Source organism: Rutilus rutilus (assembly GCF_951802725.1).
Source record: "Rutilus rutilus genome assembly, chromosome: 7".
NCBI classification, from domain to species: Eukaryota; Metazoa; Chordata; class Actinopteri; order Cypriniformes; family Leuciscidae; genus Rutilus; species Rutilus rutilus.
This window is the reverse complement of record NC_140221.1, coordinates 23532806-23551126: the sequence shown is the minus strand read 5'-3', so window position 1 is coordinate 23551126 and position 18321 is coordinate 23532806. Positions and strand designations below refer to the sequence as shown.

Below are 18321 nucleotides of genomic sequence, written 5' to 3'. Positions count from 1 at the left end.
CAGACAGATGTGAATAACGAACCAATACTGCCACCTTGTGGATATTTATTAGGAGTACATATATGTTTATGTATACAGTGCGCGCAGAATTATTAGGCAAGTTGATTTTCTGATCATATTTTTTTTCCAGGTATATTTGACCAATTCCAAACCACATTAATCGTAATAACTACAATTAACTTTGTATTCAATCATTTATAAGTGATATATATAATTGTTCATGAAGGCTGGACATGAAAAACGCCTTATATTCAGGTGTGCGATTTATTAGGCAAGTTTTCTTTTACAGATAACATAAGCCAAAAAAGAGATTTAACTCAGACTGAAAAGTCAAAAATTATTAAATGCCCATGAGAAGAATGCAATACTAATGCAAACTAGAAATTGCAGTTAAGGCATGACCATTGGACAGTGACATACTCATTAGGTCAGCAGGGTCAGACAGATAGGCCTACAGGTGGAGAAGAAAAGACACGTTAACTGCAAAAGAATTAGGAATTAAGGTGAAGAATTAAGTGTGAAACCATCAGGAACCCTTTAGTCTCTAGCGCCACCATTTTCCAGAACTGCAACCTACCTGGAGTCTCCAGAAGTGCAAGGTGTCAGGGTCTCAGAGACTTGGGTTAGGTAAAGAAGTAATTTATTCCTGTGATGGCAATTTGGCAAAGTTGAATTTTCAGCATCATTACTCCAGTCTTCAGTGTCACATGATCCTTCAGAAATCATTCTAATACTGAATTTGGTGTTTAAAAAAAATCTTTTTTAGTATTAATGTTGAAAAGTTTTGCTGCCTGCCTTACCATGATCATTTTTTTCCAGGGTTCTTTAATAAATAGAGAGTTCAAAAGAACACCATTTATTTGAAACAAAAATGTCTTGTAACACTGTAAATGTCTTTACTGCCTCTTTTGATCAATTGAATGTGTCCTTGCTGAAAAAAAGTAATCATAAAAAACAAAAACAAACGGTACTGTATGTACTTCATGTTCAAATAAATGACTAAAATAATAAACCTCACATTTCAGCCTTTAAACAATTTTTAAGAAAAGGGATGAGGCAAAATGCTAAATGGTTTATAGGTATTTTATCTTCTCTATGAAGAGTCCTAGATACATTATTTGAATTTATATTTTTAGAATATGCATTAGCTTATTTACAATCAACAATTTCGGTTCGATTTCGAATTTGTTTACACGATGACCATTTGAGACCATAATTTAATTACTTAGGCACTCCAGTGGCATGCTTTGATAATATTATCAGCTTCCCACAATCCTGAGTTTTTCTCTCACTGAGAGTACACAATCATCACTATTATCGTTGTTATGATCATTAACACTTTCTTTACATTATTACATAACTCCTCAAAATATATAATGTCATAATTTACCTGTTTGTCTGCTTTTTTCAAGGTTGGAGATGTAATAATTTTTTAATGATTCTTTTTCTCTATAATTCATTGTGTGTAGGTGTGTAAAAGTAACTAATCCAATTAGCAGTTTTATTTTGCAGTACGAGTCACTGAGCTGATAATCTCTTGAGACTGCGCTCTACTAATCCCCTTTAGTTGTTGTCTCTCTCTCTCTCTCTCTCTCTCTCTCTCTCTCTCTCACTCGCTCTCTCACTTCCTGAGTATTCACCCACCTCTAGTTTATGTTTATTTATGAATGGGAATGAACAGAACTGATTCCTCTTTTCTCCATCCTTTCATTTGAAGAAGGACCATTGAATCTCTGTCTTCGTATAGTGTCTTTCTGTGTTCCCTCTTCAAAGCCGTCCTTCTCCTGGCCTCGTTCAGTTACTCTGGCTTGGCTTGTTTGTTGTCTGGGGTAACGCTGTTGCTGGGGACGATGTCAGAACACATTCAGCTCTCAATAGCCCTGTGTAGGATTGGCTTTTATACGGTAAGCCAAGCACACGTCTCCATATTTTGCCGAACATTTTATGCATGGACATGTTGGTGCATTTTCTATGATTTTAGGTATTTGGATGTTTGTCCAAACTTATTTTGGTGGAATTATGTTCTGTTATAATATCTTACAGGCCACCTGAAGCTACAGGTGGCATTCTGAACAAAATACACAATCTGAACGCTGCAATAGTTCTCCCATGTAGATCTGCATTCTGCATGATTACAATAGCTGGAATCATAGTCTGTGTCTGACAGCTTTCATGAGCTGGTAGCAAATCAAAAATGATTAAACTGTGGTGAATATAGCACCTGTTCATCCCCAGAGAGTAGTGTGGCAGGTGTTTTTGATAGTTAACCCTTGAGTTAACTTCTGTTATTTTATGCAAGAAGTCACAGGGTAACCTTGTACAGTAGGAAAAAAACAAACAAAGCTGTAATCCTATTGTAACGTGTTCTTTGTTATGACTCGGGGTATTTTTCTTATCTACTCTTCCAGTTTAACAGTTACTATTGAGATATGCTGTTTTGTTTCAATATTAGAAATGTAAAAATAACTTTTGTTGGATTAAGTCCCTTGAGGAAACATCATATAGGTAGGATTATTGTTGCCATAGTTCCACAAACCTTTCCTCCATTGCATAATTCCACCTAGCAGCACCAATATAATTGCCTCTCTCGTTTCGCCATGTTTGAAAGCTGTGTGTGGCAGAGCCTCTGTTCTCCTATTGGTCAACTTCACATTTGTGACGGAACCGTCGTGGAGGACCGAATTTTTTTTAAACATGCCATTCTTTCTGTCGTGACCTTGTGAAGCGTTGCGGACATGGTGTTGGCTGTCATCCACTATAACACCAGCGCTATACAAGATTAAATGATTGATTCTTGTTTGTCATTTACAAAACACCACATCACCCTACGTCAAGCGGATCGTGCCAAAATTGGGCTGATATCGTGTAGTCTGAACCTGGTTGTATTCAGTAAAATGTTTTCATGTTTTTGAAATAAGTCTTTTATGTCCACCAAGGCTGCATTTATTGGATCAAAAATATAGTAAAACACTAATATTGTAAAATATTATTACAATATATGTATTTTAAATTCGAATTTATTCCTGTGATGGCAAAGCTGAATTTTCAGCATCATTACTCCAGTCTTCAGTGTCCTTTAGAAATCATTCTAATATGCTGAATTGCTGATTTGCGTTTTTTTTTCCTTAGGATTCTTTGAAAAATAAAAAGTTCAAAAGAACGACATTTATTTGAAATAGAAATCTTATGTAACATTTTGAATGTTTTTTTCTGTAATTTTTTATCAATTCAGTGTGTCCTTCCTTGTTCAATATAAACGTTCAGTGTTTCCCACAGAATTAGATTCTATTTGCAGTGGTGTGGTGTTTGGGGACCGGGGGGACCGGGGGGGACAGGGGGTTGTTAAGTTAAATATATCATATATATGTATCATAAATATATCATATATTTTTAGTGACAAGTACACATTTCCATTGCCAACACTTTGTGTCAGATAACTTAAAGACATTGCTATTGCTACATTGCTATGCCATTGCTACACTTTATATCACAGACTTCTTGTTGCAAATTTTGCTCACACACACACACAAACCTGGAGATGGACACACTCACACCAACCTGGACCTGGAGATGGACACACACACACACACACACACACACACACACACACACACACACACACACACACACACAAACAAACTCACAAACTTACTGACACACTCAAACACAGGCTCACACACTCAAACACAGGCTCACACACACTCACACATTCAAAAAGACTCACACACACAGATTCAAACACAGACACACACTCACACACACACAAACACAGACTCAGACACACACAGGCTCACACACACACACACACACACACACACACACACACACACACACACACACACAAACTCACAAACTTACTGACACACTCAAACACAGGCTCACACACACTCACACATTCAAAAAGACTCACACACACAGATTCAAACACAGACACACACTCACACACACACACACACACACTCAAACACAGACTCAGACACACACAGGCTCACACACACACCAAACTGGACCTGGAGGTGGAAACACTCAGACTCAGACACACACACACACACACACAAACAAACCTGGAGATTGAGGTGGACAAAAACCAACACACACCAACCTGAACCTGGAGATAATAATAATATAATGTCTAGTCTGGTGGCTGTGATATATATAAACCTACCAACGTCCGTTGCCATGATTTTTGGAATGACTGATCGCGAGAGGAAAAAAATTACGTTACGTCGCATAACATCGGTTAATGGAAACGCCGTCATTTCGCAATAGTTGTTTATCGATATTTAGAAAAAAAGAAAAAAAAAATCGCAAAAGTTTTGCGCAAATCTGTAATGGAAACGCGACAGCGCTTAACATAGACTAACTTCTCAGAGTTACGTTGAGCAACAGTGTTCATTACTAACCATTCAACTCCGGATTGATTCTGGAATCTTCGCTGGGGGAATTAGCATTAAGCACCAGCAACAATCCGTCCTCTAACTAACGCATGCTCATGTTTTGATTCAGATCGTGCTCGAAGAAGAGGGGCTAGTCGCGCCTCCGTTGTCAGTTTGTGAGAGAGAGAGGGAGCAAGCAGCGCGCAGCTCTACAATAAAATACACTTTTACCCATATTAAATAGTTAACAAATCTGAATCAATCCATGGCGGTCAGCGTTGATATTGTGGCGGGCCGCCACAAATTAATGAATGTATGGGAAACCCTGACGTTGACTTCTAAAAAATACCTTTTGACAGGTAGTGTATATTGTAGATTTTAGTCAATATCCTATCAGTTGGTTTGTTTTAATATGTGTTTAGATGTGTTATATATTGTAAATCTTTCATGTTCAGCGGAGTCAGCACAATAAGAAATTGAAGGCAACAGGTGTGTGGCCCAGTGTGAATGTGGTGCACAGGCTGTGCGGGTGAAGGTCTTATTGCGTCTCATTAGTTTTCTGTAGGACCTTCATTGAGGTGGCAATGGAGGGGAAAATCACATGCCTTCTATTTTAGTTGTGGTCTAAAATTGTGGCACGTGGCTAACGGTTGTCCGGTCTCTCGCTCTAAAAGCCCCACCCTCCCTCATTCTCAGTTTTCCGTATACTCTACGTGCGTTTGCATGCGACTGCATGCGTGTTTACTCTGTTCTAATGTCAGTCTGACATGTACTTATTTACACAAAACTGTTAATGATAGAACTCTACTGCTTTTGCATTTTTCTGGTGTTCATGAGATGGTAAACCTTTGTTCATTGTTATTAGGAGCACAGTTTTCCTGTACAGAATACCAATGAGATGTGTGTTAACTGCCTGTTTGTTCTAATTCAGGTGGTCTTTGTGCCAATAGTTTGACTGACAGTAACTAAGTTTGCATTCAGTAGGTTCGCTGAAGAATGTTTTTCGGAAATGTTTGGCTCAGATTGTTCAAAAAGACACAGTAGTGATTATTAGGCAGTATATTTCAGGATGGTAACCCTTACGAAAAATAAGTATACTTCAAGTTCATTTTATTAAGTATACTTAAGTAAAGTTCAAGTAGGGGTGTGCGATATCACGATTTTTGATCGTGGACGATTAAAATGTCTCCACGATCTACTTTTGTGGAAATATCGTAGTACCGTGCTGCTACAGTGCATTCTATCAGTTCAGTTATGGCGCCTCCGTCCCAACATACTCAACGTGACGTACATTCACACATCACATGTTAACGCAGAGGTAGAGTTACACTCACGGGATACTGCAATTCACAAAAGTTCATTATTTGCATGTGCTTTAAAGCTTTGCCGGTTAAATATTTCATTTGCGTGCTGATGTGCTGTTCTAACATGTGCTTTTCTGAGCTCGTAGGCTACACCCGAAGCGCACATGCACTTAAAAACCTGTCAAACAGCGCCTGATTACTGGACTAAGTTATCTTTCGAGTCTTATCAGGTTAATACTATCAAACACACACAAGGTTTACATAAACACAGTTGCTTATGTCTAAAGTGAAAGCAAAGATTTGAGAGAAAATCGGGTGTGTGTCATATGCGTGTATATTAGATGAGTGCGGTCTTAGTAAACATGCTGCCGCTTGTCCTTAAAGTAAAGTGGCCGAGAAGTACAAAACAAACCACAATTACGAAAACAAAACAAAAAAAATGTATAAATGCAATGGAAAGACTAAAAACAAATTAACAAGTTAGAAAACACAATAACAATTCCAAAAACAAAGTAACAAATCAGAAAACACAATGACAAATCTCAAAATAGCAAGTCAGAAAACACAACGACAAGTCAGACAAAATGGAAAAGGTAGGTATACGTGGCGAATGGAATACTGACCGCTGATTGGACGAGACATCCGCCAATCAAGACATGCAGAAAGTACAGCAGACTGCGGCAGGAGAAAGTCGATTTGTGTGTGCATGTGTAAATATTAGAGCTGTATCGTCTATGATAATAATTGTTTTTTTTTAATGATATGCGAGGCTGCGAGCTGACATTATAGAGTATGTCACTCACTTTGCAAAAAACAAACAAAAACACTATAATGCAGTTATAATGCCCCTAAAATTCCAGATATAGGGGCAATGCCCCTGCATGAGCTTTTGTCTTCTATAATATGGTATAGTTAAGCACACAAGCTCTTTTTTGCACAAGTTATATTAATTTTATACAGATCAATAAACAAGAAGTTAATATTGTGAATTACAATTTATAATGTAAGTTTGTTTTCTCTATTTCGCCAACAAAAATAGTTCCAAACTAAGCCACAGCAAAACGGTTGTGCGTCTCCAAGCAACACATGCTTCGTTCCTGAATGAATCAGCCGTTTTAACCCTCTGGGGTCTGAGGTGTTTTCTGGGCCCTGGAAGTGTTCTGACATGCTCTGACATTTGTGCTTATTTCTGTTACTTGTAACACTTTCATGGCTAAAGTCTGATTACACTGTATTCAGCACTAACTCTGCTACAATAATATGTGAGCTGCATATATGTAAAAGTTTGTAGTTTTGAGAAAATGACGTTAAATGTGTGGTTTGTGAAAAAACAAAAAAATGTAGTCACTGAAATAAGGCCATAAAACCCATACTGATTATTTGTTCACAAGACATACAATTGTATCATGTAGTCTAGAAATTTTGCTTCAAAACTATGTGAAAATCATCCTTCCCACTCATTCACACAAAACAATATATTGATTTAAAATTTGTAAGATGTAAAATTTGTAACATTTATTTTGTGTAAGAAAGCTATATGCGGGCGGGAAGGGCGTGAATCACCATGAATATTGATGTTTCACACCTGGGAAGACAAATACCCAGCAAACATATTTACGTTGTGGCAACGTCTGTGGCACGTTGCATTTCTGCTATCTACGTGCTTGCAACATTGTAACAACGTAGAATTGTAAGACGCAACAGGGCTGTAGCAACATTGTTGCACGACATTCAGCAACTGCGAGACTACAATACTTTTTTTTTTTTATGCTAGATATAGAGATCCCTCATTTAGCATGTTAAGTTTTGTGGTTAATTTTTAATTAGTCAGATGTTAGATAATTACATACTTTTTAAATATTGTTTATCCTTATTATTATTTATGGGCCTAACAGTAAATTAATTATAATCAACACCTGCAAGTGCACACTTTGAAGAGTAAAGGTCCTTTCACACTGGATGCGATTTTGACGTAATGAGTGCTTCCACACCGAATGCGAATGTGTTGCGGCAAAAAAACGACTTTTATTTTTTCCGCTTCAATGTCGATATTTTTTTTTTTTTACTTTTGCGGCGACAGAAAAGGCTTCAGCCAATCACACTACAAGGACAACGATTTGAAAGACAATGTGTGGCGTAGCATTGCCAACCAACTCGGTTATCGCGACTGTGAGTGTGTTGTGTAATAGCTTTAGTCGTTGTATAGTCCTGTGCTGTGTAGACTAGCAGGCTAAACTACATTTGGGATAGAAAGCTAACACTATTATCGTCAAAGATAGAGACAGAGACTGTGTTTACTTTGAACATGTAACAAAATGTAGTGAGACTATTTAGGGCTGCTTTTAGTATACTATACATTCTTTGTGTGATGTCTACAGTTTCTAGTTGAATGATTTTAACTTGTTACTTCGTGTGTAATGTTTAGTGACATTACAAAACGCACTGTGTTTAGTTGAAGACGCAAAAAAACTGGAAAAACCTCAGGGACACCTATGTGAGAAAAAGGAGAGAGGAAAAGGAAACTAAAAGTGGACATTAGCATACTCCCCTTCAGGCTCATGTATGCTCATAACTTTTGGCATACAATTTAAATATTTGTCATACCTGACCAGAAGATTTTCAGAAGACCTTTTTCCTAACGGTAAGGATTAAAGGATATCTGAATACTAAAAGAAATATAGCTAACGTTAGCACTGGTACTGTAATTTACACAAGATTGCAAACTCCATGAATTATCAGCTAAAGTTATTCTTTCCCTTCAGTTAGACAGAACAAATAAATGTCACATTACACAAGGAAGTTGTAGGTTGTGTTTGAATAATTACCTAATCTAATCTAATTTAGCTGAGGTAAATTAAACCCAATACTCACATATCCTTGCTCGATGAAGAATGAGACGGCCCAACGGTCGGTTGAAATTTAAAAGGCTGATTCGCACTTCAAGGCAGTGACGAGTACATATGTCGTCCAGTGGTTGTCCAGACACCTTAGGCACAACCTTAAGCAATGGCCCTGAACGGTGGTTCAATGTCAACATTATGACAACGCTGTAACAACCTTCACCACACAACGTAGTTATAGCAACCTTTTGGCCATGTTGTTAAAACGTTGTTAGAAGGTTGGGAACGTTGTGCCAACGTTCTGTGTTTGCTGGGTACCCTCCCCTAATGGCCCTATCAGGTGGGACTGAGGGAACTTGAACAAAGAATGAGAGATTAAAATAATGGCTTTTTGATTGTTTGGATTTATTTACAACACAACATAATCCAAAGATACATTACAAAGGACAAAAAGGCATATTATTGAGCACGATGATCTAAACAGAGACTTTGTGCCATTCCTGAAACAGTTCCTGTTCAACATACCTGTCTTTTTCATTTTACCATGTTCATGTACAGAGAGACTCATGTGAATGTTTAAGTCAGCAGGACTCATCAGTGGCATCTGGTCCCTGTCCGTGCCGGTGCCAATGTCCGTGTCGGTGTACCCGTTCCGGTGTGCTCGTGCTGGTGTCGGTGTCCGTGCCGATGTGTTCATGTCTGTGCCAGTGTCCATGCTGGTGTGTCCGTGCCAGTGTCCATGTCTGTGCCGGTGTCTGTGCCGGTATGTCCATGTCGGTGCCCGTGCCGCTTTGCCATCACAGGAATAAATTACGTTTTTACATTGTATAAATAGAAAAGTTATTTTAGTTTGTAATAATTGTCACATTTAGTTTTGGGTTTTGTTTCATGTCTATTATTTTGAAATTCTCAAAGTCATATTTCCTGTTTGTCATGTATTTGCCATCAGGTAATTATGTCTTTTGCTTCTCTAGTCTTATGTGTCATTTCTTATTTGTTGACTGTCTTGATTGTTTAAAGGTGTTGCTTGTTAGTCATTAGTCTTGGTGTGTAAATAGCCCTCATGTTTCTATTCTATCTTGTCTAGTTTTGTCTAGTGTGTCCGTGCCGGTTTCCCTGAATTTTCATTTTAGTGCATCCCTAGTGTACAGGGGTCCAAAGGCCAGGAGGGCCTATAAGGATCTTCCCTAAGGTCTGGGAACAAGATTGCTACTAGCCCATCCACCCCCCCACCTGTCACCCCGGAATGTGCAAAATGCAATACAGGGGGCCCAGTTACCTTGTGATACCACTCATTGTCAGTACTGTGGATAATCCTTTTTTCTTACCCTAATCTGGCAACGTATCTCAGTTGATAAAATATTTTCAAAATGCAGAATATAAGCCCCAGTCCTTTAGGAAAGTAATTAAGATGATCTTTGTTTTTTGAGAAATTTAGGCCAGCTAGCCACTGCAGAGATATATCACTCATATTCCAGGTGTTCTATATTCACAGACTATCTCTATCGCTCTCTTTTTTTACCTCTTCTATACTAAAATGACCTTTTCCCTTGTCTGTTCAGACCATAGACTGTAAAAAAATATGGACGTACTAGTGTCCGTGACGTCACCCGTAGGTTTCTGAAGAGCATTTTTGAAGCATAAAGTGGGCAGAGCCGGCCGTCGCCATCTTGGCCTCGCGTCACTCCCGGATAACAGAAAATGGGCAAAGAGGCGGGGCGTGAGTGGAGCTGAGGAGTCTGGCTATATGAAACCACGCCCACCTAGCTCGACGTGATCGAGTTAGCTCAGGCTTGGGAGCTAATGCTATATGCTACTGATTAGGCCTGTCGCGATAGTCGATAAGTCAATTAATCGCACGATAAAAAAAAATGAGCTCTAATTTTTCCGGCCGCGATAATACCATTTGCATGCTTGTTTGTTTTCCTCGTCTCTCTCTCTCTACCAAAGAGACTGGATGACCACTCTCTTGTCAGTTGCATGGTCTTTGTGTGGGGAGGCGGCGCCGCGGCGCTTGTCAGTCACATGGTCTTTGTGTGGGAAAGCGCCGGCGGGACTGTTTGCGGCGACTGCCGGGAGAGAGAGAAGACGCTAGAACGTGAGTTGCGACAGCAACATGAAATCACATGAAAATGCGTATCTATACCACGAATGTTATTTCTCGTGCCATTTATACGCCAAAAATAGTTTTTGCGTGCATATGATACGCTCTTTATGGCGTGTAATACGCACGCACTCCTCACCCCTAATCCTAACCAAGTATTTTCAGTGTGTAGCATACACGCAATAAAGCGCGTCTCCGTCTTCCCGACAGTACACAATCACTTGACAAAGTAACAGGAGGACAAAGTAACAGGAGTAACAGTGCAAAATTGTGCGATATGGCTTGTTGAGGCTTTTTTTTTTTTTTTTTTTTTTTACAAAGGTCCTAACTGTCAGTTTTGCCTGTTATGGAATGTATCACTATTTATGCCTAATGTCTAAAGCCTAATGTTTAATATTTTTTTGAAGTGCAATTTTGTTTACATCCATTTTATTTATTAACAGACATTTATTTTGTTAACAGACACTGAGTCCATTGCTTTTATTGTTTTTGGTTGTTTTGTTCATTTTTTTGGATATTTAAAATGTTTTCCGTTTTCAATGTTTAATATTCTTTAGAAATAAAAGTTTATAGATCGTTGAAAAGGTGTACCTGCATTATTATGCCATTATAATTATATTAAATGAAAATGGTCTCAGAACGACAATATTATCGTTTATCGCGATAATTTCTTGGACAATTTATCGTCCAGCAAAATTTGTTATCGTGACAGGCCTACTACTGATAGTACCAAGTCTGCGACTGCACAGTGGCCCTATATAAAGTGTTATAATTATATAATAAATTATTGGAATATTGATTGATGTTGTAACGTAGCGTTATAGGCAGAATGAGCTTTAACACTGTGTCTACACCAGACACGGCCGTTGTTGCTCGCCTCGCAACAGCTGTTTACTCTAGATGCGAAAAAGCGCCTGTTACAAAGCAGAACGAGGCATCAGTTTACTGTCGGAGATTTGTCGCTCGCGCCACGCCGCATCCAGTGTAGACCACATCACTGATTTTAATGGGTTCAAATGTCTTTTGACGCATCGTGCCGCTCGCGTCCGGTGTCTTGTTCAGGCAGCAGCAGACAAGCGGTGTCCTAACGTAAGTTGTTTACCAGTACCAGTGCGGTGTGTTGAATGGTGATTTAACGCTCTGTTGTCACCTGGTGAGACGCAATGCTATACAGTAAATAATGTCCCCGTCTTTTACTCTCACAACGAGCTTATCATACTCGTTTGCTACATTAGCTAGCTAGCCATGTTTCATACCTTGTCAGTGGAGTTGAAGCTAATGTGTGCGCATCTTACACCGTATCTGAAGTAGAGACCTCATTTTACTGAAGTGAAAGGGTTGACTGGTGTCACTACAGTGACATGGGTCGCCATTAGTAAACAATGGAGTGCGCTCTGCTGGACAAACTACGTAGTTACACAATTTACAAGCATTTTATCCACATTATATGCTCTGTAAAAAAAAGAAAAAAAAATCATATCGGCAGCATATCTGCGTCATATACGCCGATACCGAAATATCTGCAACGGGCTCATATCGGCTGATAAAATCGGCAGACTGATAAATCGGTCGGCCTCTATTACCTATGAAGTTAAAGTAAATGCGCTAGAAATCCGCTCTCATTCAAGGATGTGCATTTATTTCATGGACGGAGAAAGCACCGACACCTGCAGGATTTCATCTGACGGGTACATAAGCATATTTTAGTCTATCTGTTCCGTGAGAGCAACGGTACCGCAGAACGAGTGTAGCCTCTATATCTACAGACGTTTTTAAATCTGAAAACTCCAAAAAGCAACGAAATTGTCAGACATCCATTAGTGCATGTTCACAGAGGAAACCAACTGAAATACAGCGCTGGTTGTTCTCTTGAACGATATTCAACGATAACGACGGAATCCAAAGGCGTGGGCGAAGTAATGGGTGTATTAAATTATATGAAATAATCCCGAAAAAAGCACAAACACGGCAGAGATGGCAAGTTCAGCAGCTGGAATTTGCTGAGGGGAAGTGATGGCTAACAGCAGACAAACGGCTAGCTGTGACATCATCGGCAATCCACCTGTCACTCAAGTGGCCATGCCCTTAATTATGCAGAACTTCAAGGCTTAATATAATTTAAATAGAGATGCACCGATTGATCGGCTGGTGACCGGAATTGGCCGATTTTCACGTGATCGGTCATGACCGGCGACCGGCCGGTCAGTCTGACATATGCCGATTTTATGCCGGTCAAATGCACTCGGGTGCCGCATGATTAACCTTTTGAGAGGTACGGTCTCATATGGGATTTTTATTTCTGTGCCCCTGAGAGTAACTTACGGTGCTACATTTAGAATGTTCAGTGACGTCGCATAACTGCCAGATTCAAACTGTGCTTTCGCGCGTTGGCTGGCGCTGAGCCAGAGTCGGACGCGTTCAGCGCTGTCATAGATCACAACTACCATTAAGCAGTTTAAGCAGTGTTTTCAACCTCATAATGTTTATTTTAGGTTTCAGATATTTAAATACACATAAGCACGAGTAAAACAATACATTTGGAGTTTGTAAAATACACACTGATGTCTGTGGAAGCAGCAATAACAATCTATTCAAATATAATTTGCCGACATGTTTTATTCATATCAGACAAACATAGTGGAAGTAACTATAAAGTTTACTCTATTCTTCTCAGTTCACCGGCCACTTTCTTGCATTTATTTCGGGAGAAACTGATGAATTCACGTGCTGTAAATCCGACTGACAGGACAACATTGCGGCGCCCATCTCATATTATAGATCAAGATTATTTATAAAGGTTTTTAAACGACCAAACACACTCACTTACACGTATTTGAGAATCGGAATATCAGATAGGCTAGTTGATGACATGGTAAGCAAGTTTGTGAATATTTTGAATAAAAAAAGAAAAGCGAAATAAAAGCGACACATCTGTCATACAGTATTATTGTGGCTGTGGTGTATCGCGTGATGCGTCGCCATGGAAACATTAAAGGGAACGTTCGCCTTGAAAAAACTCACTCTGGGGGGGGGGGGGGGTGGGGGTGTCAGTTAGAATATTTTAAACTTACGCGTGAAAGGGTTAAAGAAAATATCGAAAATAAATATTTGTGTGTGCTGTAAAGTGGTTAGAAAAAAATTTAATCGGAATCGGCTAAAATCGGTATCGGCAGGTCAAACTCAATGAAAAATCGGAAATCGGAATCGGCCTAGAAAATTGTAATCGGTGCATCTCTAAATTTAAACGGATGAGTTATAAAAATATTTATATATATTTTTGGCTGCTGCATCCTTCTCACCTTTTTTACCCCTGACCTGTTTTCATGCCTGCTTTAACCATTGAACAATATGCTTGTAAAATTTCTGATGCTTAAAAGGGTGGTGTAACGCCTCTTTTTGCAATATGTAAAATAAGTCTCTGTTGTTCCCAGTGTGTATGTGAAGTTTTAGCTCAAAATACCCCACATATATATATTTTTACAGCTTGTTAAAATCATCCCTTTTTGAGGGTCAGTAAAAACGCGTAATTTCGTGTGTCCCTTTAAATGCAAATGAGCTGCTGCTCCCAGCACAGAGGGCAGAGTTTCAAGAGCTTGAGTGTGTATTAGCAGCTCCAAATGACCTCACACAGACAAGCACTAAAATGTCAGAAACCGTTCTGCCTTTTATGTTTAAACTGTAGTCGGACAATGATTGAGAGACTTAAGAAGAAGTGACATGTAGAATGCAACAGGACGTTTCTGAATGGTTAGTTGATGAATTTATGTAGCTGATGTGGAGACTATCACTATCTAACTAACTTAACTATCTTTAAGTCTTTGATTAGCATATTCTGTTATGATAATCTATAAAATCGCTCGTGTGGGAACTGTTGTAAGATGAGTGACATGCTATTGCATTTGTGTTACGTACTGTATTGCATGTGAAAAGATGGATACAACAGCTTGAGCAGACTCACAAATGTGCTCTACTACAACAACTGTTCCTCTTCTCAACATGGACTGCGTGTTCCAGGGGGCGGGATTTTTTTGTAAATTTTAGGGTTAGTGATGTCACTAACCCTGGAGGAATGTCATGTAGTCTAGAGGTCTTCACAGTGAACCCGAGACCCGTCGACCCGGGACCCGACCCGGGACCCGTACGGGTTCGGGTCTATATTTTAAATTATCAGCCGGGTCCGGGTCGGGTCCGAATTTATTACTTCGGGTCCCGGGTCTGTTTAACATTGTGTGTAATACCCGTGCGATCGGAGTCATTAGATCAGACTCGGAGAAAACCCGGCCGTGATTAGACACTGCTTGTGTTTTTTTGTAACTTGCAACTTGTAAAATTAGGACACTCAAAATAAATTGCGTTAAAAAGCATATTTTAGGTTGATCCAGCTAGCGTGCATGTGCAGTCTCAAGCGCGTGTCATGTTTCTATGGCAACCAGCAGAGTTTCAGTGAGGGACCAGATCACAGCCAGTCAGGTAACGTTAACGTTACAAGGAAGGGAGAGGAGACTACTACGCTTCCATGGCTCCTTAAATTAGGTAAGACAAAAAGTTGTATTTTTCGCAACAGGTTTATTGACTTGTAATAGCAGTTTAAGGTGGAATATATGACAATCGGGTCCAGTCGGGTCTGTGTCTTCCCGGCGGTTTCGGGTCCAGCTTTCAAATAATAGACGGGTCCAGGTCGGGTCCGGTTAGGCATTTCTCGGATCTGCACGGGTCCGGGTCCAGCTTTTGAAATAATAGACGGGTCCGGGTCGGTTCGGTTTAGCACATTACGGGTCTCTTTCGGGTTCGGGCACGAATTTTTGGACCCGTGAAGACCTCTAATGTAGTCCCTACCAGCTGTTTGTTGTAGTCCTTAAAAAAACGACTCCTTTAAAAGCAAATATCTTCCTTTGCTTTGAACTTTGATGGTTGTAACTTTGCAGATGTTGTTTATGCTCAAACAGCAACATTACACACTAACTAAAATTAGAAAAGGGAAATCATAATCAACCACCCCTTTAAGAGTACAAACATGCTTATATTGTAGAGAGCTTCCTGTAAGTTTTATGTTAGTATTCTCAGCATCACTGAACCTTGAATCTGGATTTAATCACAGTATAAAACAATTCAAATAATATAGGCATAATACCTAATGCCAGCAGCCCCAATATTGCTCAACTGTGATTGATTCAAAATGTCTATTATAAAGAGCCCCAAATACTTGAGGTTGAACCACTTGATGGTGCCATTTCATTAACTATGACCCAAAAATATCATGCACTGCAATCGTTTCTGCTCATTTCAACACAGATGATTTGCAATCCCTGTTATTATCCAACTTTTATTTAGGTTTTGTTATGAAATGAGGGTCTGAGGCGAAAGATTGTTAAATATAATTATTACAATTTTTAGTCAAACATTTTAGTCCAAGTCCATTTTCCTGGAAAAGAAAAACTATATATTTGTAAATGCATATATCTGCTCAAAGTAAATTTCGTCAGCTTTTATAAGTGCACTATACATTTCTAACACACAAGGACTAAAATCCTCAAAAGACTATTAGATTTATTAGGGGCTTAAGCAGGTTTATCAAATGTTTTTTTCTAAAACATGTTCCTGTCTTTTATTGACCACTAAGGGTAAGTGTATCTGTTTTATCATATAGACTTTTAATGTGAAGTTTTGCATTGCTTTGTCTTTCTTTTTTCTGTTAATTGCCTGCCATTGGTTTTTCTAATTTCTGGCATTGCACATTCTTGTGTCCTTTCCTCACATCTTTTTTTTTTTTTACTTGGATGCAAGGATGACATGTGATGATGGAGGAATTTAAGCAATTCGATGAAAATAATTTCTTCATGCCTTGAAATAGCTTGAATGTAACTAACTCTACCCTTGCTTCATATAGTATATATGGGACTATGAATATGCAATTACTCCCCACCAATGTTCACTCTAATTGTTTTTCTTGCTGAGCAAAACTTTTCTCTATTGGGCGGATATTTTAGCTACCTGAGCGAAAAATAAATAAATAAATAATACCAGACCTGTATGGCGCACGTTCACACAAAAAGTGGTTATATAATATAATATGAAATTAAAACTAATTCAAGTATTTAAACTGATATAATATTATAATATCAGTTTAAATGCTTCAATTTGTTTTAATATTATTATGTATATTAATGTAATAATATAATCATATTATTATATGATTGATTTATATATATAACAAACTGAAGCATTTAAACAGATCTAATAGCTGAATATTTTTTAAATAAATGTGAACATGAATTATTTTATAGTTATCCCAACATCCTATCCACCTGTCACTCAAGTGACCACGCCCTTAATTATGCAGAACTTTAAGGCTTAATATAATTTAAACGGGAAAAAAAAAATTCACATGAAGTTGCCATGAAGGGCAAAATGAGCTATATAGACCAAAACCACTTTTTGTACCAGGCTGTAAACATTTATTTCTGCTGTAAAGTGGGGCATATTAACATGGGGGGTCTATGGGATTGACTCTCTTTTGGACCCTGTCTCTAGCGGCCAGTCGATGAATTGTAGTTTAAGTCACTTCAAGAGAGAGACTGGAAGGTTCTAACTCTATAGTGGTTGACCAGAGCACTGCAATTATTTCTCTTTTAGATTACAATCAAATGGATTTCCCCACACATTTCGTGTCTGCGCGGTTGAGACATCAGAAGTGCACGACCATGCACGTGGGCAGCTTAGAGGGAATATTGGTCCCCACAGCCACTCAAATCACACCAGCTCGCACTACCTGATCTAGTTGTAAACGCTACACAATGGCAAGTGGAAATATTAGTTTAATTCAGTCATATATGTTTAAACCAGAAATTGATTCAGAAGAAGAAGAGGATTAGCCTTTAGCTTGACTACAAATAGCTGATAATGTGTTGTTAATGTTACAAAAATAAATCAAATTAACTAATTGCACATTTTTCTGTAATTAATCCTAATTGCACATTTTTCTGTAATTAATCGTGATTAATAGCACCTAACATTAAAGTTTTTTTATGGACCAATAAGTTCAATAAATCGCAGGACCAATAAGTTCAAACCTAATAGCCTATTAATAAATACAAGTTAGTCCACATAAGTCAGCTCGTTAATGTATTATTGTTCGTAATCACAGCAACCACTTGCGAGTCAAGGTTTGAACGCAGACCTCATGTATGAAAGTATCTGTAACATAAGCGGCAAAAATTGCAGGAAAACCTTAACGTGTATTGACAACTATACATTATTTAACTGTATTTTCTTCATTAGGATGTTGATATAGCACCCATAAAGTAACTTTCATTTATAATATTTCTCCTTATAAAATATCAGTATCTGACATAAAATTTCATACCGTATTGTCCGTCATAACTGGTAGCATAATAAGCCTATAAAGCAAGCTTAATTATGACCGCCGCTAGCGTAGCTAGCGAAAGCGGTCATATAGGGATTGTCAAAGTTTTTTTTTTTTTTTTTTTTGGTCAATCTACTGAATTTTCCGTCAACGATACCAGGGACACCGAAACACCGGGGAACATGAAATTTGGTGAGCATGTAGCCCCACTAGACTTTTACGGAAAAATTTCGTTTGGTCCCCGGGGGCCACTCCCCCACCGCGCTGGGCCCCCCCCAAACCCAAAAAATGCAGTTTTTCCTAAATAACTACCTGAACCGTGGCACCGAGGATG

At 38.7% G+C, this 18321-nt stretch overlaps 1 protein-coding gene across 1 annotated transcript in view; it reads left to right on the top strand.

Moving 5' to 3' along the window:
* Nucleotides 1-1836: 1836 nt before the first annotated feature.
* arl15a (ADP-ribosylation factor-like 15a) overlaps nt 1837-18321 on the top strand; it is a 190828-nt gene continuing 174343 nt past the window's right edge. Inside the window, exon 1 of the mRNA XM_084414330.1 lies at nt 1837-1904. Coding sequence (XP_084270456.1) covers nt 1851-1904 — 54 coding nt within the window. The 5' untranslated portion in view covers nt 1837-1850. The remainder of the gene's footprint in view (nt 1905-18321) is intronic.